Consider the following 24,716-nt stretch of genomic DNA (forward strand, 5'->3'; position numbering starts at 1 on the left):
CTCCCTCCCCCTCTTTTCTCTTTTTCTTTCTCTCTCTTCCTTTCTCTCGCTCCCCCCCCCCGCTCGCACCCCCCCCCCCCCCCCCCCCCCCCCCCCCCCCCCCCCCCCCCCCCCCCCCCCCCCCCCCGCTCTCGCTCTCGCTCCCCCCCTCCCACAAAGGGTGGGTTGTTTTGAAGGCAGGATTGGAGGCTCAGAAGCAGCAGCAGATGGTGTGGCCTCAGGATTCATTTTTGTCCCTGCAGATGGAAGAAGAGAATTTGACTTACTGGTACAACCCCAGCCTTCAACCCTAGGCTGCCCTTTGAGACATAGGGTGATATGAGGAGTTCTGGAGGGATTCCATGGTGAAACGGATCTACCCTGACTCACCTGCTATGTGGCCTGATAGTTTGAAGATTTTACTCCTTTGCATTAATAGTCTCATGTTTAAATGTCCAAGTAGCTCTGGAAAGATTTGCCAGTTAATCTCTGGCTGATGGAATAGTTGAAAAGCCCTCACTGAATGGTTAGGAGACCCCAATTCCAGTCTCAGTTCTAATTCTAAATACCTAATAATCCTTGGGCTCATATCTGTTATCTGAGTGTTGTCATTTGCATCTGCAGGAATATCTTTCACCACATCTTGTGGGATAGAGGTTAGTTGGGGTAGGAAAATCCTATAATACTGAGGGGAAAAAACACTTTTCCTTAAAGTTCAGTTAAGTGTCTGGTCAGCCAGCTTCCCTTTGTTGAACTGGGTCTGAGGGCAGGCCCTAAGGATAATGTCACCTCCCAGATGGTCTTGGTTCCTGAGATCCCTGGGCTTGTTTTTCCTCAGGCCCAACCTGTGAGAGGCTGGCCTCTCTTGAAGACAGACTGTGAAGGCAAAAATAGTGACAGTTTAAATTTTTTTAAGTGTGTTTATTTTAAGAGAGAGAGAGAGAGAGCACACAAGCAGAGGAGGGGCAGAGACAGAGAATCTCAAGCAGAGAATCCCCTGCACTGACGACATGCAGCCCGAAGCCAGGCTTGAACCCACAAAACAGGAGATCATTGCGTGAGCTGAAATCAAGAGTCAGATGCACAACTGACTGAGCTACCCAGGAGCAAGGTGACAGTTTGAATATCGGCAGAGGAGGGGCTTAGGGGCAGTGATACGCATGGAAGGGGCTACTGGAAACTCAACTTGGTGCTTTATTTATAGAGTAAACAGCTGTGTTTAAGGGGAGAGGGGGGAGGTGTTGATGGAGATCATAGGAGACTAAGGTTGCTCTTCCCCACTTGTTAGACACTTCAGCATCTCTAGTGAGACTATGGCTTGTTTGAGAGAAAGAGATATCCTAACTCTGGCTTCCCTCCTGACAGCTGGAGAGAGTGGCTGTCCTGGCCCTGCTTTAGGTATTTGCTCCTCCTTACTGTCCACTGATCTGAAAAAGGCAACCAGGGACTTCAAAAAGGCTTGGGTGGTTCATCATCTTCCCAAGTAGTGTTGCTCTTCTCCTGCCTGCTATACTCCTTCTGAGACCAGCCCCCATCAATGAGTTTCTTCAATGGCTAGAGTCACAACATTGTTGAGCACTGCTATGTGCTGAGCACTTGGAGCACAGCAGAGAACAAGATTGCAGGGTCTCTCCCTCCTGGGATCTTTCACCGTGTGCGTGAGTGATAGAGAATCAGACAGCTGCAAGGCAGTAAACCAAAGGCTTTGATTGCACAGGGGCATTTCTGCACTGTAACCTCCCTCAAATAGCTCTTAGAACCACAGAATGTTAGAACCAGTCCGGTTCCCACTTTGAGCATTTGAGAAAAACCAAAAGAACCTCAGTTTGAGGTTGAAACCTGATGAAGGGGTTTGTCCAGAGTTACAGTGGATACCACTGGCAGAGTGGACTTGATATCTGGGCTCCTGACTCCTGGTTCAATTCCTCCTCTATCTTGTTTACCCTGTACTAGCTACAGAAGAGTCCTAAGAAGCAGCAGCTTCTCCACTGATGCTAGGTGGCACCAGAACGCCTTTGAACAAAAAGGCTCCTGTGTCAGCTCCTGTCTGGTAATGCCTGGATTCGCCTGTGGAGGCCTAAAGTTGGGATGGGCCAGACTCATTTTGTAGTGCTCTCAAAAGGCCTGCTTGCCCCAGCTCACAATCCCCACTTTTTTTTCTTTTTAAGTTTAATTTTGAGAGAGAGGGAGTGCTTGTGTGGGAGCAAGCAAGCAGGGGAGAGGCAGAGAGAGGGAGAGGATCCCAAGCAGGCTCTGTGCTGTCAGTACAGAGCTTGGCACCATGTTCTAACCCACTTAACAGTGAGAGCATGACCTGAGACGAAACCAAGAGTCTAACATTTAACCACTGAGTCATACAGGCACCCCATCCCCACCTTCTTTATCAGTGAAATCCTCACTGGGTCAGAGGTAGGTGTATGTGCGTGTGTGTGCGCGCGCGCATGTCTGCCTCTCTCTCTCTCTCTCTCCCCCCCCCCCAACCCCCCACCTCACCAATTTCCCAGGAGAATTTGCTCCTGTGTGACTGATTCCTCCTGGGGCTCTCAGTGCAGGATAGAAAGTTATGGCTAGGTGATCAGCTCACCGGAAGGTGGTATTTTAGGGATGTGCAGGTATGAATTTTAGTTCTTAGCTGTTAGTGTTTTCTTAGGTTTTTGTCTGGGTGCTCAATCCAGCTGAATACGGTGTGGTCTTCTCTGGGCCACATTGTCAGTCTGTGACAGAATTGTGGTGGAATTCTAGCTAACTAAATACTGAACTACCTTGCCTCTCAGGAGAATGGAAAAAAATCAGACCCTCTGTTATCTGGTTCCTATCTGCCTCTTCAGCCTCATCTTGTAGTTTTGTAGCTAAGAGTATAGACTCTGGTTTCAGACTCTTGAGTGCTGTCTCCCCACTGGTTAATTGTGTGACTATGTCCTACTTATGTAACTTGACTTTGCCTCAGTTTCTCCTTTTGTGATGTGATGGATTGAAAATGGCCTCAATTGTCTTTGCAGATCTTCCCATTAGAGTATGTTTTCCCAACCCCTTGAAACTGGGCTGGCTTTGTGATTTATTTGATAGAATAGAGAGGCACTGATGGTGTGAATTCTTAGCCTAGGTCTCAATAGGCTTTGTAGATAATGTTCTCACTTCCAGAACATTACTGACACATAACACTCTTGGCTGATATTCTTAAGGATGGAAGATCCCAGCCATCCCACCTTAAATAGAATTGTGAGAACATAAGTAATTGTATTAATCCATTAAATTTTGCAGGGAAGAGGAGTGGTTTGTTATGTCACAGAAACTACCTGAAATAGTGGAGAATAACAGTACCTATCTTGGAGGGTTGCTTTGAGGTTTACATGATGATGTGAACTTAGTCTAGTGTCTAGCACACAGTACAGTTGTTACTATTAACATTATCATGGAGTCGCTATCTTTTTTATTTGGGTTCTAGTCACACTGACCTTCCCCCCCCCCCTTTTTTTTTTCTCCTCCTCCTTCTGTATACCAAACTCTTCCTTTTAGGGCTTTCATAATTAGTTGTCTCCATTTCAAATGGCCCTTATTTTCATGGTTGAAGTCTCCTCTTCTCCATGGAAAGATCTTTTTCTGATCACCCTGGGAAACCCCCCCACCCCTTCTCTGTTCTTCTTTCTCCTCCTGGAGTACAATTATCCCATTTATTTCCTTGATTAGTGTCTATCTTCCCTTTTAGGTTGTAAATCCCTTGAGGGCAGGAGGTAGGACTGTTTTGTTGCCTATTTTATCCTTCCTGCCCAACACAGTGCTGTGTATAGCAGGCACTCACGTGATATTTTCAGAATGAGTGACTGAAAAGAGGCACCTTTTCAATCAATCTGGAATTGAGGCTAGTATTAGGCTTCCAGCAAGAGGAGAGTAGCCAGGTCAGAGTTTCAGACAGAGGAGACTGTGCTGCTGCTTCTAATTCCTACAGACATTTTGGTTTGTGTCACACTGTCATGTTGGATCAGATATGTTTCTGATAGTCTGTCTGACAAGGTATGAGTTTAAGACAGGGACTGAGTTCCTCATAGCCCCTAGCACATCACAGGGCATCTAGTGGGGGCTTAACAGGAGTTTATTGGATAGATAAATGGATGGACAGATGACTAGAATAAATGAATGAGTGTGAAGAAGGATGGATGAACAAATGAGATGGTGCCCGGAACTGCAGGTAATTATGGAAAACAATATTTTTCTTTTTTTTTCTAATAAAGGAAAACACATTTCCAGTCAATCAGTAAAAGATCATAAAAATATAAACATTACTAAGTACAGTCATTAGCATAATGTTATAGGAAAAGTTGTTATAACTTTTTCCCCTAAGATGGCATGTTGGACGGTCACAGTTGCTTTGATGTCAAAGGTGTGGAAGAGTAGGTGATCAGCTATCTCAGGTGGCCCAGGGCTGAGGAATTTTTCAGTACTAAAACTTAGAAAACCCCAGGCAAACTGGGATAGTTGGTCATGTAAGAAAGGGTGCAACATCACAATGTTGGGTATGGCTTGGCACTTAGGTACAGTGGTCTGATATTTTCATGACTTTCCTATCACCTTGTTTCCTTTTAGCTCTTAAATAAAAATTCCCATGTTATTGTTGAGGGTGTTACAACTTTCAAAGGTTTTTCACATCCCTTATATAATTTTGACTTGATCCTTTTACCAAGTCTAGGAGGCAGGGCAGTTCTAACCTAATTTGGAGGTGTGGCATCTTGCTTCAAGGCTCCTGGCTCCTAGAGAGTACAACAGCAACAATTCAAATTCAGATTCCCTGAGGCCAGATTTCTTCCAACTATTCTCTTCCTTTTTGAAACATCCTACTTATCTCAATATGACTTGGAGGAATGGAAGGGAATAAATGGGGAAAGGGAGGACCCTGAGATCCAAGTTTTGGCTCAATCTTCTCCTTTGGAAAAATACATATCATTACTGCTTTGCCTGATGTGTTTACCTAACAATCTCCATGAAGGATTCTCCTGTTGGCCATTATTGGTAACATTATGGGGCACAGTCAGTAAAAGATATACAATGTAATGGCACCAGGATAATGCTTTAAATGGTCCCTCCAGTTCAGGTTTGTCAGCAGAATGGTCAATGGATGAACTCCGTTTGCCATTTGCCAACTTGATTGTTGAGATCTTTTTGTACATCTTTGCTGATGGGTTACTCAAGTGTTAAGTCAACTTTGTGTGTGTGTGGGGTGCTATGACTCTTAGGCTCAAAGACTTGTCACAAAAGTTACATCCATCCCTGATACACAGGGATTTTGCTGAATATATGGGTACTATCTTAAAGAGGAGAGGGTGCAGTAGCCTCCTCTGGCTTAAAGACTAGGGATAGGCTATCCTTGCCCATAGTAGACCTGAATTCTCTTGATAGCCTCTTAGAATTCTATTAGCCATTTTTAAAATTTTAACACTTTTTTCAGCTCCTTTATATTTTGGCACATATAACCTCCACGGATAGGAATTTTGTGTAATTCTTTTACCTCTGAAGTGAGACTTCCTCTGATTCTCCGTAAGGTAACTAAAGCATGGGCTGGTGTCTTCCAGGTCTTTAAGGTGTAATTGTTTGGGCTCAATGTTGCTCTGTCATACATACTATTCTGGGTACAGGTATATTAAAGTCTACCAATCTGAGAGTTGAATGAAGGTGAGTACTTGTATTTAAAATCAATAAATAGCTTTGAAGGAGACTCCTATTCTCTTGGTACAGACTGTGGACATATGGTCCATTAGCTAAAGTTGGGGTGTCCAGTGCACCCACTTGCTTTAGCAGTCCTTTCTGCCTCTTACACTGTGGACCTATAATTCTCAGAAGTCTCTGTGACAGTTAAAATCTAGTTTTCATCTTAAGATATGGTTTTCTTTGGTTAAGAGACAAAAAACCCAATTCTTTAAGAATGAAAGAATTCATATACTCAAGATGAAGTGCCTGTGTGTATACGTCTCTTCTGAAACTTTAACTTGGCACAATGAGGTGAGGTGATGGCTTGACAAGCCCAAAAACTTCCATATACTGAGAAATTGCCTGGGTAAATGTATCTCTTGGAATCTTGGAAAAGTATGGCCTAGTTGCATTAGCCATTGGCTATACTTATCTAGAGGGCCACAAGAATGTCTCTGGGCTAAAAAAGTTTAAAACTCAATGATTTAGAAACATAGCTTCCTTGTAAAAATTCTGTTGGTATGATCTGCTACTTGACAGCAGGAGAAATGTAGAGGTTGACTGGTTTTCCAGTCCTTTTATGTCAAAGCCCTTGAGGCCAGCACTTTCTCCAAGGAAGTCAAACCTGGTCAGGAGAAAAGAATGACAGATACATCCTTTCCTCCATGAAGAGGAAGAATCCTGGGTTAATCAGGCCATTGATTGGGTGGCTTCCTCTGAGTTTATATAGATTTCCACAGGCCATTCATATGGTCAGTGAACTCTGGGATTGGCAATGACTGCTTGAGGGCCAGTATTCCTCAATCTGTCCACTTGAGTAGGCTCCAGAAGCCATTGCCCTCCTGGCCCCAGAAGAAGGTATTCCCTGGATTAGAATTTAGCTGAGGACTCCCATTAGCATGGGTCATACCTCAGATGGTCTCTGCTGCATTTCTCTCCATGCAGCACCCAGTCTTCCTTGCACTTGTGAGGGTTAGAGCTCTTTGGGGGTGCTGGCTGGGGTGAAGTCCTGTTCTGGGACAGGTGGCACTGGATGGTGGGTGTGCTGAGCCTCTCCAGGAGTGGGGTCAGGCCTCTGTCTGCTTCTCCAACTCTGGATTTCTAGATCTCTTTTGTCCATTGGGAGTCTGTCGATTTTCTCCGCTTTTAAGATCAGAGACTTCCCATAAGTCCCTTGTAGAGATAAGAAAAAGTACCTGGTAGGAAATAAAAGCATAAAGGTATTTTGATTTTTGTTGGCTTCTTGAATTTCAACATTGAAAAGGACCTTAGAATCTAACTCCCCACACAGGACGAGATCCTTTGTTACACTCCCGTTGGCTATCAAATCTATGTCTAGGTACCTCTGGTGTTGGGGAGTTCAACAAAACATAATAGTTAACATTTGTTATGTACCAGGGCTATCCTAAGTGATTTAGGCATTAACTTATTTCATTCTTACAACAATCCCATGCAGTTGGTACTTTTGGTTCCCTGTATATACAGATGAGGAAACTGAGGCACCAAGAGATTCAGTGATTTGTCCAGAGCCACACAGTGATGGAGTGGTGATCAGAACCAAGCAACTGTGGATCCCAAGGCTCTTGTCTGCCATGTACAAGGTGGTCCATTCTATTTATGGGCAATTCTAACTCAGGAAAATGTACTTGCTTTGTAATGTCAACACTTTGTGGAACTTATTAATTTTTAAGTAGTTTCTAAATACATATTCTTTCCCTAAATCTGTGGGTTGACTTGACAGCATCATTGTATTATCACTATTTGCTAGATGAAGAAACTGAGGCCCTAAGTGATGAAAAGCATTTCCCAAGATCTCCAGAGAATGGTTGACCTCCCTGAATGGTTAACTCAGGTGTTTCTTTCCCTCTGCCAAGTTGAAGGTAGTGGACTCTGGAAATGGGAATCTCTATCTGTGTTTAGAATCTAAGTTTAGGGAAAAAAAGAAGTGAGAAGGTGAGTGAAATCAAGAAGGTGGTGTATGGAGAAAAAAATCATACCATTACACTATTTTGTGATATTGGGCAATTCATGTTCCCTCTGTTGGTGTCAGTTTCTTAACCTAAAATGTAATTCAATTGGTCAGGACACCCATGGTCTTTTCCAAAATAATACTTTAAAAGTTTTTTATTTATAAAGCCTTATAGAAAGCCTCCATCCTTCCACTATTGTCCAAAAACTTTAGGGTGACCTTACAGTGGCCAAAGGATTTCTGAAGACAACAGTATGTCCCATGGAATCAGATAAACTTTCCCCCATTCTTTGTCTTCTCACCCAGTGAGGCAGTGCTGGTGAACATATATTTGTTTCAGGAAATACTTTCTTGCTTGGAAATTTGAATTTTCTCAGTTTAAGTCTTGCCTCTAAGCTACCACTTTCCTTCTTTCATCCATTTATTTAACAAATATTTGTAGAATTCCTATAATGGGCCAGGCCCCAAGGGATTAATCTGTGAACAATACAAGGTTCTTGCTCTCATGTAGCACATAAATAGATTTCTAAATGGAGAGTGTCAAACACCTGAGCTAGTATGAGAGACCTGCCTTGAGAAGGAAACATTTGAGGACTGAGAGATGCATAGGAGGTAGCCAAGCAAAGATGGGATGAGAACAAAATCTTGAGCACGATGGCTGAAGTATGGAGAATAAAGACAGAGTGCAGAAATATGACATCAAAGGTATTGGTAAGGCCAGAACAGGCAAGGTCTGTGGGTCATTGTGATGGCCTTGGGAAGCCCTTGGAGGGACGTATACTGAAGACATGATTACACTTTGACACAATACTCATGGGTTACAGCAAACCCAATAGGAGACTACTGAAGAAATTTGGGGGTAAAAAGATTCTAAATGGAAAGAGCAGATGGATCTGAGAAATATGTAGGAGATAAAACTGTCAGGTCTTGGTGACAAGCCAGATATGGAATGGTAGTGATATCAAGAATAGCTTCCCAGGGGTCTGTCCTGGTCCTACACGGGTAGCATTTGAGAGAACTTTAGAGGAGACCCAAGTTTCTTTGATGGTGATGCTCATAGAAGATGGATTAAATTATAGATGTCTGTTTCCTCAGACCTAACATGCCTAGTGGAGGTGATGATAGGTAGCTAGAAAGATGTATCTAGGAATCAGAAGAGAGGTTTGGACTGGGAATTTATATTGGATATTTGTCTATTAAAACTGATACTTCACAATAATGGTTGCTATGTATATGGTGAGAATATAAAGTTAGAAGAGAGAAGAGCCCAAGACCAAGACTAGACATTCACTATGTCAAGGGCACAAACCAGCAAGAAAAATAAAGGAGAAGTAGAAGACCAAGAGAATGTGTGTGATTGAAGCCAAGGAAAGAGTATTCAAGAACAGTTATTCTCTCTTGTAGCTAATTAAGATACTGCTCTGTGTTGTAAAGTTAGTGTTATTTCTTTTGTCTTATCTGTAAAATAATTTACATATTCCTAGTTTAAGAGAATCTGTATCGTTCTTTTATACTGCTTGAATTAATTAGACCAAGATAAGTGAGGTCACAGCTAGTGGGCTTATTATCACAAGCCTGGGGAGTGAAATCAATCTCCATTATGATAAATATAGCTTATAACTTCAAGTGAACAGTTTTCTGTGGTGAACATTCGATTACATAGATTTCTATAAGAAACACTGTTCCAAGGTTATAAGTCCACAGTCCTTGGAACTATTAAAACAGTCTTTTCCTCTATCAGAGGAAACCTCTCCCTTTCTTAGTAAACAACATTAAGCAGAAATCCAACTTTATGATGATAATAAAGAATAGAGATTTAACTTCTGTGCTATGGTAACGAGCAAGTAAATATTTGCTAGCTTTTCCCTAATTTGTCCCTCGTCTGTTTTAATAATCTTTAACACTGAAGGTTTGTTTTTTCAAAGTAGGTGTCAAGAGTCTGCATACTTTTCAAGGATCATCATCAAACTGGTTGATGTTGGGTCTAATTATTTTCTAGCCAAGAGTAAGACAAAAAATATAGGATGATAATTTTCTTTCCATACCCTAAAACTAATACAGAATAGAACTCAGTCCTTGGGTAGTGGTGATTATAATAGTGTGTAACCCAAAAGTGTGGACAAAAATACTTGACCCATATATTTGATGCCTTTTCAATAAGGGCATAACCTTCATGGTCTCCCCCAAGGGGTTGGGTTGAAGGAGGGGGGTGGGCAACATTTCCTCTGAGGCTTGTACTTGTTCTTAATTGCTTCTGGCTCTTCATGCCAGGCCCTCTACCAATACTAGTCACTTTCCCCTGTATTATGGTCACAGTTGTGTCTGAATCGTATATGAAGTTGCAGATTTCTTGAGAACAAGGCTTCTGTTTTATTCTCCTTTCTGTTCTTCTAATATCTATTGCTCATTTATCTCAGAGTGCAGCATATGTGACAGGAACTGTACTAAATACTACTGGTTATATACTAGTAAGAAGGATACCTTCTATCCAGGAGTTATCAGACAGAGACAACTGTGGCTGAAGGCAGTGACAGAGTCACACCCAGGTGATGGAACACATAAAATAGGGGGGTGTATTTCCACCTAGGGAGGTAGGCAAAGTCATGGAAAGGTTGGAACTGATGCCTGAAATGATGTCAGAGGAGGTCTGGTAAGAGGAAGCATACTCCAAATAGAAGAAATTGCATGAACAAGGGTAGAGAGGTGAGAGGGTATAGGTCTTTAAGGGGAGTACAGGAGGCCTGGTAGTGTTGAATCCAAACTTTGAAGCAGGGAGGTGAGAGAGGACTGAGCCTGCAGAGACCACCAAGGCACAAGCAGGGAGGCATTGCACATAGAGCATACTTAGAACTCAATTGATGTTTGTGTTTGCCATCTAGGTATCTTCAGCCTTTAACCATGCATCAGAGGTCAAGGCTCTAAGATAGCTTAGGACAAGGAAATGGAAACCAGCCTAGGTTAAGCAAGCTGCCACATTTATCAAAGGAAGTAAGGCCTTCTACAGATCTCTGCCTAATTTTGGATTAGAAAAAGTTCTGTGCAATGTTGAGATAGTCTGTTTACTAAAGCTTATAATGGTAGGGTGGCTGAATTTTGATGTTCAGAGTCGCAAGATCTTAAGGATGGAGAGGGACTAAGTCTTGCCCATGGGGTATATCATTGTGAAATTCACGACTGCTCTGAGTGTGGGCTGCAGAATAGAACATTGGCCATTGAATTGGGAGAATCCAGCTCCCACTGTGATGTGTGGTGGACTTGTGGACACATCTTTCTTGGGACTTACCTGTCCCATGAGCAAGTGGACTAGAACCATAGCTCTGCCTAACTTCTAGATGATGGCAAAAGCAAAATGAAGTGCTAGATAGCATGTGGCAAGAGTGAGCTTCAAGGAAATATAAGGCATTATTATTGCTGTTTTTCTGGATATGGCAAATGCAGAAGGTTTAGGCTAGAAATGTTAGAAATAGTCCCTGGGCATGAATGATTTAGTTGGCTAATACAGGTGTGTGTGTGTGTGTGTGTGTGTGTGTGTGTTAAACAAATTTGAGTAGCATTAAAAAGCTGGCTATTTCATGCAAAATTTGGATTTCTGAAAAAAATCTAAAGCTCTGGAATGCTAAAACTTGATCTTTCCTGGTGGCAATGATAGGGTAAAGCTGAGAAGGTCTTTTTCCCCATGTCTGTACTTCACCTGGTTTGCTGCAGTTGCTTGTCTGTCCCTGTAGATATTTGAATATGAGACTCATTCACTAAAAAATAAATGATCCCTTATATACAACAAAATTTGTAAGGCAGAAGGGCAGGAATTATCACTCATTTTACAGATATGACAACTGAGGCCAAGCCAGTTGGGAACTTTGTTATTCTGTGGCTGACCTGGGACCACAGTCCCTGTTATTTGCTTTTTAGTTTATTGTTCTCTCTGTCCTAGTACCCTGTCTTTGAAACTGTAGCCTCAAAGTTCCCAGGAGGAGTCAAACTCCTGACCCTTGGATTATGAAAATGGCTTATTAAGGGTGCATTGGTAGTTCTAGGAAAAAGACCGTCCCTGTGCTCAAACCTTGGAAGAAGTGCGGTGACTGGTGTGAGGAAGCAGACGAGGTAGAAAGTAGGGTCTGAAAGCTGGCGTTCCATCACCCAATAGGGATTGGTGGGACTGTTGCAGTTGACGCAGGTGGCATTGTAAACAAGGGACACCACAAGGTACATTAGGAAGCTGCCTACCAGAACAAGTCCGTGGATAATGGTCTGTGGAAGGAAAGGAGAAGTAAACACTGTTGAAAGTATAGTTTTGATCAGGAGGCAGTACATTCATGGCACTTGACTAACTTTGTTTTAAACATTTTTTGGGGGGTGGGAAGGGAATGCAACACATATATAAAAAATTTTAAAGCATACAATTTAATGGATCATTATAAAGTGAACACCCATGTTGCTATCATCCAGAATTTGAATAATTCTACTCAAAGAGCCCTGAAAAATTCTGTCTCATCCTTGACTTTGGTGGTAATTTCCAAGCCATCCTTTGTAGTTTCCTTGTTTTTTAAAGGTTAGATAAATAGAATCCTATTTGGTGTGATGAATCCATTTTTTTCCATATGTGGCTGCAGTTTATTTTCAAAGCGGTACAGTGTTCTGTTGTCTGATCTTATTTTGTTTGTTTTGTGTTTCTTTCCTTCTTATCCTCTTTTAAATTTACTATTTTGTACAATTTTATTTTCTCCCTTAACTGGGTTGAAAGTTGTATGTTCCATTTCTATTCTTTCAGTGATTACTCAATAAGTGTACTAAGCAATCTTACCACAGTCTAAAATAGGTCTCCCTCCTCCTGAATTATACAAGGGCTTTAGAGCACTTTAACTCTGTGCCACTCAGCTGACATATCTTATTGCTACTAATTTTTTTCTGATTTTTGAAAATTCATTTTTTTCTCTTATAGTTTATTGTCAAGTTGGTTTCCATAAAACACCCAGGGCTCATCCCAACAAGTGCCCTACTTCATGCCCATCACCCTTTTCCCCTCTCCACCATCCCCATCAGTCCTCAGTTTGTTCTCAGCATTCAAGAGTCTCTCATGGTATGCTTCCCTCCCTCTCCTTAACTATTTTTCCCCTGTCCCTCCCCCATGGTCCTCTGCTAAGTTTCTTCTGTTCCACATAAGAGTGAAAACATATGGTATCTTTCTCTGCCTGACTTACTTCAGTCAGCATAACACCCTCAAGTTCCATCTACATTGCTACAAATGGCCAGATTTCATTGTTTCCCATTGCCATATAGTATTCCATTGTATAGATAAACAACATCTTCTTGATCCATTCATCCGTTGATGGATATTTAGGCTCTTTGCGTGATTTGACTATTGTTGAGAGTGCTGCTATGAACATTGGGGTACATGTGCCCCTATGTACCAGCACTTCTGTATCCCTTGGGTAAATTCCTAGCAATGCTATTGCTGGGTCATAGGGGAGTTCCATTAATTTTTTGAGGAACCTCCACTGTTTTCCAGAGGGACTGCACCCGTTTACATTCCCACCAACAGTGTAGGATGGTGCTCATTTCTCCACATCCTCGCCAGCATCTAGAGTCCCCTGATTTGCTCATTTTAGTCACTCTGACTGGCCTGAGGTGGTATCTCAGTGTGGTTTTGATTTGTATTTCTCTGATGATTTGAGACGCTGAGCATTGTTTCATGTGTCTGTTGGCCATCTGGATGTCCTCTTTGGAGAAGTGTCTGTTCATGTCTTCTGCCCATTTCTTCACTAGATTATTTGGTTTTTCGGGTGTGGAGTTTGGTGAGTTCCTTATAGATTTTGGATACTAGCCCTTTCTCTGATATGTCATTTGCAACTATCTTTTCCCATTCCATAGGTTGCCTATTAGCTTTATGGATTGTTTCCCTTGCCTTGCAGAAGCTTTTTATCTTGATGAGGTCCCAGTAGTTCATTTTTGCTCTTGATTCCCTTGCCTTTGGGGATGTGTCAAGTAAGAAATTGCTGCGGTTGAGGTCAAGGAGGTTGTTTCCTGCTTTCTTCTCTAGGGTTTTGATGGTTTCCTGTCTCACATTCAGGTCCTTCATCCAAAAGATTCAATTTATTTAACATACAGTGTTGTCCTGGTTTCAGGAGTAGAACCCAGTGAGTCATCTTTTATATATGACACCCACTACTCCTCCCAAGAAGTGTCCTCCTTAATGCCTATCACCCATTTAGCCCATCCCTGCACCCACACCCCCCCCCCAGCAATCCTGTTTGTTCCTTGTATTTAACAGTCTTCAATGGTTTGCCTCTTTATTGTTGAATATCATCAATATTCATTAAAATTCAGTTACATGTTTACCACTGTCTGTGACTTCATTCCTTCTTGTGTCTTGTACCTTTCATCTGAGATTTCTTTCCTTTTGCTTTGTACCTCCTTTAGAATGGTCTTTGGTGGGAATTTGCTGGTGATGTATTCTGATGCTTTATTTCATTCTCATACTTGAAAGATATTTTTGACAGCAGAATTCTTGTTTGGCAAGTTTTTTAAAAATATATTTAAGACAGCATTCCACTGGCTTTTGTTTTTTGCTACTGAGCTGTCTGTTACCTTTTGTTTCTTAGAATGAAATCTTTATATCTTAAAATATATTTTTATGGGTTTTGTCTTTAGTATTCTATAGTTTCCCTGTGATAAGTAGGTATTTCTTTTTGTTTATCTTGCTTTGGTTTTGCTGAACTTGAATTTGTGGATTGATGTTTTTCATCATTTCTGCAAAATTCTTGGGTCACTATCTTTTCAACTTACTACCTGTCTCATTTTCCCTCTCCTTTCCTTCTTAGACTCTGATAAAATGTATGTGAGGCCTTTTCAGATACCACACTACCCTTTATACATTTTGTATCTTTTCCATAATTTTAATTTTTCTTTTGTATATTTTGCATTTCTTTAGACAAATTCAATAAATCTCCCCTTCAGTTTTGTCTATTTTATTTTTGTTAAGCTAGCCACTGTATTTTATTTCTGAATGTTTTATTTGAATTTGCTAGGTTGCTTTATGTAGTTTACCAATCCCTACAGATATTTTAAAGTGTATTCTTCTTTAAACATAGTAAACATAATTTTCTATAATATATATCTGATAATACCAACATCTGAAATATATATTCTTTAAGCTTGTTGATTTTGAGAGAGTGTGTAAGGAGGGGAGGAGCAGAGAATCAGAGAATCCCAAGCAGGCTCTGCACTGTCTGTGCAGAGTCTAATGTGGGTCTCTATCTCATGAAGCATGAGATCATGACCTAAGCTGAAATCAAGAGTTAGCTGCTTAACCGACTGAGCCACCCAGGTGCTCCTGATGGGTGTGTGTGTGTGTGTGTGTGTGTGTGTGTGTGTGTGTGTGTGTGTGTGTTTAATCCTCACCAATTGGTTTTTGTTTCTTTGAGAGTTATTTTGGAATATATGATGCTCATTGTCGTTAAAATTGCTAGGAACAGTTTGAGGCATCAGATGAGATAACTTTTTCTAGAGAGGGTGTATGTTTATTTTGCAATGTCCTTGGCAACTGTCAGTCTTTAGTTCACTTTAAATTGAATTCATATGTCAAAATTTGGCTCACCGAAGTACTAGAAACCTAGGGTGCAAATATGTATGAGGCCAGCCCATGGTTCCTTTCCCAGGACAGGTCTTTTTTACTGATTCTCCACACTATTCACAATGGGAATGATTCCTACAGTACCTGTTGGGGAGATTGAATTGGCAGGTTCATTTTTGGGTGTACTCTTACCCTAAGTTATAGCTTTCGGGTCCTAATTTAATGTGGGCTCTTATTAGACTCGCCTTGTGTGGCAGGGTTTGATTTCTAACTTTTGGCTCAGTCAAGGGGCCAGAAACAAAGTTCTTTTTGGTCAGCCCTGCAAATATGCTCAAGGAAACAGACTTTGGGCCTTTGTCTAGAATCCTTCCTTCTTAAAGGTTTTTGTCTGTACTATCCTGTTACCTCTTTTATGCTTTTGAAGAGTTTTTTTTAAAAAAATTATTCATTTTCAGAAGCAAAGATGATCTGAATAATCTAGTCCCTGTTCCTAAAGAAGAAAGCAGTTAGTTTTTTTTTTTTTTTTCAGTTGCTTTGGTGGGAACTGTGAAAACTGACAGTTATTCAAATTCATGTTAGATTTCTACCTGGGAAACAAAGACTGTCCTTCTGCTTCACATACTTTCAAAAGAGAAATACATATTTTCATAATTATTCCAATAGCTGCCTCCTTTTCCAAGAGCACTGGAAATTGCCAGTAACCACTGGTTTAGCTAGTCTAGAGATGCATTTGATGGGTTACTAATGCTGAATGGTGAGTGAAAGGAACAGGTACCCTCTTTGAAAGCAGTTGGATGTAGTGCTGTGAGAAAATGGGCTACGTGACCAATAGATATAGAATCTTTAGTCTCCTCAGCCATGTAACATATAACTGAGACCTACTTATATTTTTCAAGGCATTTTGAAAGGTTTAAAAACATCTAATGGTTAAGTGGGTCATAGAGAGTAGAATTCTTCTTGGGAAATATCTTGGGCTAGTTCTTTTACAAATGGAATTAAGGGGCGCCTGGGTGGCTCAGTCGGTTAAGCGTCTGACTTCAGCTCAGGTCATGATCTCACTTTGTGAGTTCAAACCCCATGTTGGGCTCTGTGCTGACTGCTCAGAGCCTGGAGTCAGCGTCTGATCTGTGTCTCCCTCGCTCTCTGCCCCTCCCCCTCCCACCTTCTGTCTCTCTCTCAAAAATAAACATTAAAAATAATTAAAAAATAATTAAATCTAACATATACAATTAAAGCACCCATCATACTCACAATTGCTTTCTCTTCAGTCTTGAACATAAATTCAGTGTTAATCACTCTTTTACACATTTTATACATACATGTTTATGAATACTTTTTTTTTTAACCACTTTTTTATCCTTCAACTTTTTTTACTAGACCTTATCCTTTGGAGTTTCATCCATGTTGATGGATATGGATTTGGTTAGTAATTTTGCCTGTTCTATTGTATGAATATGCCACAATGTATTTATTTTTCTGTTGATGAAAATTAAGGCTTTTTCCTGCTATTAAGAATGATACCGTAACAAACATTCTTGAACATGTTTCTGTATATACACATGCAAGAGTAATTTACCCTGGACCTAGCAGTAAACAAACTGCCAGTCTTCCTTAACCCATAGGAACAAGACTCCCCTCTGCCACAGTCCATTTCCTGTCCTGGATTCCAGAAAGCCTTCAGTCTGAGCCAGGCTAATACCTCCCATTCCCCTGTCCCATTGCTTTTCAGTCTCTCATGCTGGTGCTTCTTGAGGAAATTTATCCTGTACCTGAGCTTTGCTATACATTTTTGGTTTTATCATTTTGTTCTATTTATCTTTGGCATAAATTAGAACAGAAGGGGGTCTGTGATCTGGAAGTTTCCTTGGGTGGCTCTTACTAGCTACTACACATCATGTCAGGGGCTGATCTAGTTTAATCAATATCCATTGTATCACAATATATGTATGTCAAGTGATTATCCTGTACACCTTAAACTTACACAGTGCTGTAAATCAATTATACCTCAGTAAGACTGACACGGACCCCCAAAAAGGGCTCTGGGGAGTTAAATGATAGAATACATTAAAAATCATATAAATAGGTACCTGGTATATACTTTTAAGCCCTTTGTTATTATCATTGTCTAGTAGAATTTAATGAGAAAGCTGGCATTGCCTTTTTTACATACTGAAATGTGTATTTAGACATGCTTACCCTGAAATTAAATGGAGAGCATAGATCTCCCTAACACAGCCTCAAGTATAGTCTGGCTACTGTTTTCCTTATCCCTGAAACACCCCTGAGTTTTTAAATAAAAAACACAGATTTGAAGGGGTACATGCATTCTGATGTTTCTAGCAACATTATCAACAATAGCAAAACTATGTAAAGAACCCAAGCATCCATTGACTGATGGGTGGATAAAGAAACGGTGTATATATACATCTACACAATGGAATATTACTCAGCCATCAAAAAGGATGAATTCTTGACATTTGCAATAACATGGATGGAGCTAGAATGTATTATGCTAAGTGAAATAAGTCTGTTGGAAAAAGACATACTATATGATTTCACTCATATGTGGGATTTAGGAAACAAAGCAGATGAACATATGGGAAGGGAAAAAAAAGAGAGGAAAGCAAACCAAAAGAAAGACTCAACTATAGAGAACAAACTGAAGATGGGTGGAGGGAGGTGGGTTGGAGGATATGTTAAATGGGTGATGGGCATTAAGGAGTATACTTGTTGTGATGAGTAGTGGGTATTGTATGGAAGTGATGAATCACTAAATTCTACTCCTGAAACCAATATTATACTATGTGTCAACTACCTAGAATTTAAATAAAAATTTGGAAAATAAATTCTATTTTTGCAACAACTTGTCTCAGGGCTCTATAGGTTTTAATTTTATCATTCTGGATAAAGTTCTGAGTTTCAACTTAGTTTTTATACTTCCCTCATCCCAGTACAAGTGGGACACAGGTAGGAGGTCAGTGGTTAGTTACTGAATGGATCAATGATACAGAGTAAAATGACTCAAAATATTCAGGTCAAAGGGGCTCTGGGGTGCTTACCCAGGTCTTCATTTCCATCGCCTGGTGCAAGAGGATTGTGGCAAGGGAGATAGTGTTTATGGGTATCCCAAAGGTAAAAACATCAATATCAGAGTCTTTGTAGGTCTGCAGAGGAGGAAAAAACAGGCACTGTCAGATGTATCCTTGTGTTTAGGCCTTGGTTTTGACACAGTGATCATAAAGCATCAGTGAAGGAAGGTATGGGAGGGGAAGGAATGGGAAAAGATCTAGCTTCCATCCCTGGGAAACTGACCCAAGGAACAGACAGGATGAAGAGTGAGTTAATATGGCTAGATTCTTTGGAAACACCTGTAGCAGAAGCCATGATGTGTATTCCAGAACATTGCAGAATGAATGAACAAAGAATCTATTGAGCAACCAGCAGGCACAATGCCAATTGCTTAAGATGTTTCTGTGTGCATTTTCAAGGAGTTTATAGTCTATTAGGGAGGGAAAATGCGGTACAATTTAAGGTGGTAAATAATACAATGGCACCAGGTATTCAAAGTACTCCAGGGGGTACAGAAGAGAATATATATCATAATCATAGGAGTTAATCTCTTGAAAAGAGGAAATGCAGACTAGACAAAAGTGAGAATTTGATGGTGAAAAGTTCACAAAGGTCCTAGATAGTAGGTTTGTTGAGCACAGTCTTGGAAAAGGAAGGTATTGTAAGCTAGGGAAATTCAAATGAAGCACAAAAGTCACTTATTCCTCAACCCATCTCATTGCTAACTTGAAATAATGTGAGGCAGGGTAGACACCAAAGTTTAGCACTGGTTCCCTGTCCAGGAGAAATACAGATTATACTCTGCTATCTTAATTCCCAGTCTTCAAACTGGGAATAAAATTGAGATGGGGCTGGTATCCCTTCCTATCTGTATTCTTGCTTTTATTTCAGATAATGTAGTATCCTTTACTATCAGAAATTATTGCCTGAATGTGTTCTGCCTTGACCATGAAAGCAGAAACCTAAATATAAATCAAGGGTTGTAAATTCAAATACCTTCAATATTCAAGTAAGAAATAGTAAATGAGTGAAGAAGGCTAGGTGTAAGACAAAAGGGAGTGGTAGAGACTATGGCAAACTGAAGAACATGCACCCCATCTAAGCAGGGCTGTGAATCAATTCTGGATTTTTGCCATGTGGCAAAAATGACCCAGTGTAATTATAGTTTCCAGTTTAAAAGGTGGCAGAAATTAAGATGTTTTGGTAAAACATTCTGATTTTCAAATACCCTGAGTTGGATATAGTCTGCAGACCACCCTTTGGGAGCCTCTGTGCTGCATTATCCAGAAAGACACTAATAGTCTAGGATTCATATTTACAGTATCAGTTACAATCCACTCTGTGATTTGTATGATTAAAAAGGGACTATACGACTTACCAGGTAAGGAATGAAGAAACAGACAAGGCTTTGGTAGAATGCATCCATTATGCAAATCCAGAAAGTCATCGGGTTATAGCACTGTTAGAAAAGAACACATCAACCACCATCAGAGCAAGCCTTTTTAAGGTTTGTTCTTGTGCTACCTGGGGCAAACCAGAGGGTGTTTAGAATGCTTCTTATCTTAGAGGCAATAGGACAGGACCATTAAGAGCATAGACCTGGAGGTGACAGACCTTAGTTCAAGTCACAGCTCTGCCTGAACCTTATGACCTTGTGAAAGTCACTAAACTGCTTTGATAATCGCTGCTTCTTCCATAAAAAGTATAAAAACAACACCAACTATCTCTTTGGATTTCAAGAAATCTAAATGTGGTTGTGCTTTAGTATCTAGTAAGTGCTCAGTTACCAATAACTGTCATTCATTAGCATCCTGATAGTGCTAATACACACTGCGTAAGTTTAGAGATTCTAAGGTTTTTATATAGAATCTGAAAGGGAGGTCTCAATCACAGCCCAGGATCGCGGATGCCCAGGAGACAGGGCTCAGTGGCTTCAGAGACTAGTAGTCTCATTTTGTGCTACACTCTTCCTGCCTTCCTGGAAAAGCAAAACTGTTTTCAGTTTGTTTTTGCTGCATTAACTTCTCTTATTGTTACATACTCAAGGAACACATTATACATCCCACAGCCATGGGACGAGAAAAATTAGAAGAGCTATGGGTGTGCATGTGCCAACACCATGTCTCTGTTGCCTCACGTGCGAGGGTTGCTGTGTTGCTCTCTTCCCATTTTTGGGTTATGACTGGACTTGGTTCTTTGTTGGATGTTGACAAAATATGACTAACTCTCAAACACCACATCTAGCTTGGCTCTCCTTTCCCCAGACACAGTGGTACCCTTATGCATTTTAATGTCCCTTTCTCCAGAGTTCTTCTATTGAGGCAGTCAGGTTCCCCGTTCACCTCTTCCATCCAACCTCTGGGCTGTGTCTGTGCTAGTCTGACCACCTGGAGTGCCCATAGTCTGGCTTCTTCAAATCACTAAGGATGTCAGTGTGACCTCTCTCTGCCTTTCATGAAACCATCCTGATGGTTTCCCAGGCCTACTTTAGTCTACTGGCTACCAACAAATTCTAGACCATGTATAATCTTGTGTTCTAAGCTTTCTTCCCCAGCCTGAGGTAGAAGCCCTTATTTATTACCCAGTGATGAGCACACTAGCTTTTAATCCCAGGGATTCCCAAACCAAGCCTTGGGGGTTTTGTCAAAGCCCTGGAGAAAGGGGCCAGTTGAGGGCAATGGGATCTCTCTGCATGTTCTCTCCCCATTCAAATAGGGCAGTGCCATGTTACTTAATTAAAAATAACTAAAAAATAAAAATACCCACTGGTCTGGTCCATCGCCCTCAACAGCAAATGAGAATCAGGGCAGGAACAGGAGGTGGAGCTACTGGGTCACAAAGGAGGTAAGAGGCAGAGTAGTGACCAGAGTGCAGGGCCCCTGACCCCAGGCCAGTGCTCTTACTCAGACACCTGCAGGGAGGAGTCAGAGACAGGGAGGAGTTGAGGCCCCTCCATCTTACCTCGGAGTTTTGGCCACTCTTGTACAGCTCTGGCAATGCCAGGAGTGTTTCTGCAGAGATGTCTTTATCAAAGACTCCAAAGATGAGAGGTGGCAAGGAGGTGAAGAAGAGATTAAAGAATATCATCTGCCAATAATCAATCATGGTGGAGCCAGAGAAACCACAGAAAAACTGGTACCAGAACAGCAGGTTGACGTAGCACTGCAGGGAGAGAGGATGGCCTTGTGAGTGAGGACCCATGGGCAGTAGTCACCAACTGTTGCTTAGGAGCCCCTGGCAAGTCACTATGCTGACTTGGAGCTTCCATTTTCTCATTTGTGACATGTAGAGTTGTGGAAGCATCAGAAGTAACCAATCCATAGAGCAGCAGCAGCTGCTGCTACTACTACTATTCCTGCTCTTTAGGACCTGAAGTGTAATTGGTGGTTAAAAGCACAGGTTGTGGAGGCAGAAAAGGCTGATTTGGAATGATCACATCTGTTATTTGCTAGCTGTGTGAGCTTGAGCAAATTGCTTAATCTTTCTGAACATCATTTTGCCGTCTTTCAGATGGGAATAGTAGCACCTAGACCATGGCACATGATATCAAAAGGCAGTAATTATAATTAGTAGTGTGGAAAGAGAAGAGGGTGTCCCTGGGGAAGGGATGATAGAAAGACTGGACCCTGGGCAGGAGGCTTTGTGGGAAGCTGACTTCATGAGGTTTTCCTCACAATATTTTCTTAATGGTCGTGCATCTCAGACAGGTAAGGAAGAATATCTTCTCCTTAACTGTTGCTTTATGGTTTCCAAAGCTGTTTTCCACTCAAGATGGCCCACCTGAGAATGCAAACTGGTGCAGCCACTCTGGAAAACAGTATGGAGGTTCCTCAAAAAATTGAAAATAAAATTACCCTGTGACCCAGCAACTGCACTACTAGGTATTTATCCAAAGGATACGAAAATGCTGACTCAAAGGGACACCTGCATCCCAATGTTTATAGGAGCAGTATTGACAATAGCCAAAGTATGGAAAGAGCCCAAATGGCCATCAACTGATGAATGGAAAAAGATATGTGTGTATATGTATGTATGTAGGTGTGTATACACACACACACACACACACACACACACGCACACACTTGCATAAAATGGAATATTACTTGGCAATCAGAAAGAATAAAATCTTACTACTTGCAACAACATGGATGGAACTAGAGCATATTATGCTAAGTGAAATAAGTCAGAGAAAGACAGATATCATATGATTTCACTCCTATGTGGAATTGAAGAAACAAAACAGATGAACATAGGGGAAGGGAAGCAAAAATAAAATTAAAAACAGAGAGGGAGACAAACTATAAGAGACTCTTAAATACAGAGAACAAACAGTTACTGGTTCGGTGTTGGGTCGGGGGATGGGCTAAATGGATGATGGACATTAAGGAGGGCACTTGTTGGGATGAGCACTGGGTATTATATGTAAGTGATGAATCACTAAATTCTATTTCTAAAATCATTACTACATTATATGTTAACTAACTTGGATTTAAATAAAAAAGTTTTTTGTTTTTTTTTTAATGAAAAAAAGATTGTCCACCTGAGATGGGCTGGATCACTAGTATTGTGTACCACACTGCAATGTGGTTTGGTGACTTGACCAAGGTTGTCACTTAAGCTGTTGTTCCCACTATTGGGACCAGAACATCCTGTGTGGCTGAGGCACAGAAGGGTGAAAAGAAATCATTCTGCAGATTTCTGTACAAACTATAACGCCCATCCACTAACTGCTAGGCTAGTGTTGTTTTAAAGAAGGTATATAATATTGTAATAATATGGGCATGTTAATATTATTAGTGACACCAATGATTATTACTGGAGCTTCTATTTGTGACAGGTGTGTGATATATATTATGGCATAGTAGTATATAGTATATTAAATGTGCAATAGACCTTATAATTTGTCCCAAGTGTTGAAAGATTATTGCTAGTAATACAACACTACATGTTAATGTTATATCCAATGATAATATTATTAGCCCCACTCTACAGATAAGGAATCTAAGGCTCTAAGATACTCAGTTACTTCTTACCTAAGTTCAGAGCCAGAAAGTCACACAACCAGCATCTGAGTTTCAAAGCTTTCTCTTTGACCATCCCTAAACTTTCTCAATCTCCTATTGGATTATACAACAACAACACTGAGAGGCTTCTAGCCAAGGAGCCTCATCCTTTGACTTTTCTGGTGACCAGTGGGAAGTTTCCTGGCTCTGAAAGAAATCTTGATGCCCTGAGATTTCCTGGACCTTGCATCTTTCTGTCCAAAGAAGGGAGAAGGCTCAGTCTGTTTACTGAGCTGCACATAGGTTTGAAATGGACTACGGGCAGACTTTGAGACTCCAGGTCAACAGCAACCACTTGTGCATTTGATGTGGTAGGTTTAAGAAGAACTGAATTACTGAAGTCCTCTTGATACTATCATTCAGCACCTGTATGAAGCTTTGACTTTTTTCCCCCATTGATAACCTTGTCTCTCTTCTCCTTCCCCAGCTAGATGGGAAAAACAGTAACTCTTATCTCTCTTACACATGGGTAGGTTGAGTGGCTCAGATGGGCTAAGTGACCACCCCAAATACCCTTGGCCACTTGGGGCTGGAATTGTAACTTGAGGTTGTAGTAGTCTAGGATGCCAGAGCTGTAAGGGACACCATCTTACAGATGAAGCCAATAATAGCAACAATGGCAATAACAATAGCAACAGACACATAAAGCACATACTATAGGCTATGTTCTGACCCATTAAATCTACCTAAGAGCCCTATGAGGTAGTCATTTACTACTCTCATTTTACAATTTAGGAAACTGCGTCTCATAGAGGGTCAAGTCATTGGGCTGGGGGTATAGAGCTAGTAAGGAACAAAATTGGAGTTCAAATCCAGAGGTCCTGGCTTCAGAATCCACTCTCATGAACTTGATGTGGGAAGTGGATGCACTTGTTAACATGAATTCAAGATCTGGGATCGCAGCTCAGTCTCCAGCACTAATGTCCAGAGTCACTGATCCTACACCATGAGAGGCCAGTAGGATCCATCCTAAAGTGCCAGAAGTTGGGAAAGTACTGAACACAAAATGCTGTGATCGGCAGTTTCTGCCATGAGTGCTAAGGGAGCAAGGCAGTAAGTTTGCCAATTATAGGCCATCCTATAGTTGCAATGTAGATTTGGTCCTTCTGACTCCAAGACTCAATCTTTCCTCTCCATCAACTAACTTCATCTCACCAAATTGCAACTCTTAAGTTGTACAGTCTTATCTAGTGGATGCTGTGATGCTTAACCCAGTTTTCACCCAAGCCTCAGCCGTAGCCTAAGTTGAGGGAGGAAGAGAACAATCACCTGGCTGCTGTGGGAGACTGAAGCTCTGTACCCAAGTGTGATGATACTATCACGTGATATTTCTTGAACAGTTTATGTTGAGACAGTGCTAGAGATGCTTGGACAGCAGATAACATAC

At 41.1% G+C, this 24,716-nt stretch overlaps 1 protein-coding gene across 1 annotated transcript in view; it reads right to left on the reverse strand.

Moving 5' to 3' along the window:
* Window positions 1-4,228: 4,228 nt before the first annotated feature.
* The window catches only part of ATP10B (ATPase phospholipid transporting 10B (putative)), a 115,329-nt gene continuing 94,841 nt past the window's right edge, over window positions 4,229-24,716 (reverse strand). The window contains 6 exon segments of the mRNA XM_039245355.1: window positions 4,229-6,645; window positions 6,647-6,854; window positions 11,688-11,875; window positions 18,257-18,361; window positions 19,645-19,725; window positions 21,228-21,428. Coding sequence (XP_039101286.1) covers window positions 6,553-6,645; window positions 6,647-6,854; window positions 11,688-11,875; window positions 18,257-18,361; window positions 19,645-19,725; window positions 21,228-21,428 — 876 coding nt within the window. The 3' untranslated portion in view covers window positions 4,229-6,552.

The sequence above is a fragment of the Hyaena hyaena genome, unplaced genomic scaffold (assembly GCF_003009895.1).
Source record: "Hyaena hyaena isolate Hyena2069 unplaced genomic scaffold, ASM300989v1 scaffold_253, whole genome shotgun sequence".
Lineage (NCBI taxonomy): Eukaryota > Metazoa > Chordata > Mammalia > Carnivora > Hyaenidae > Hyaena > Hyaena hyaena.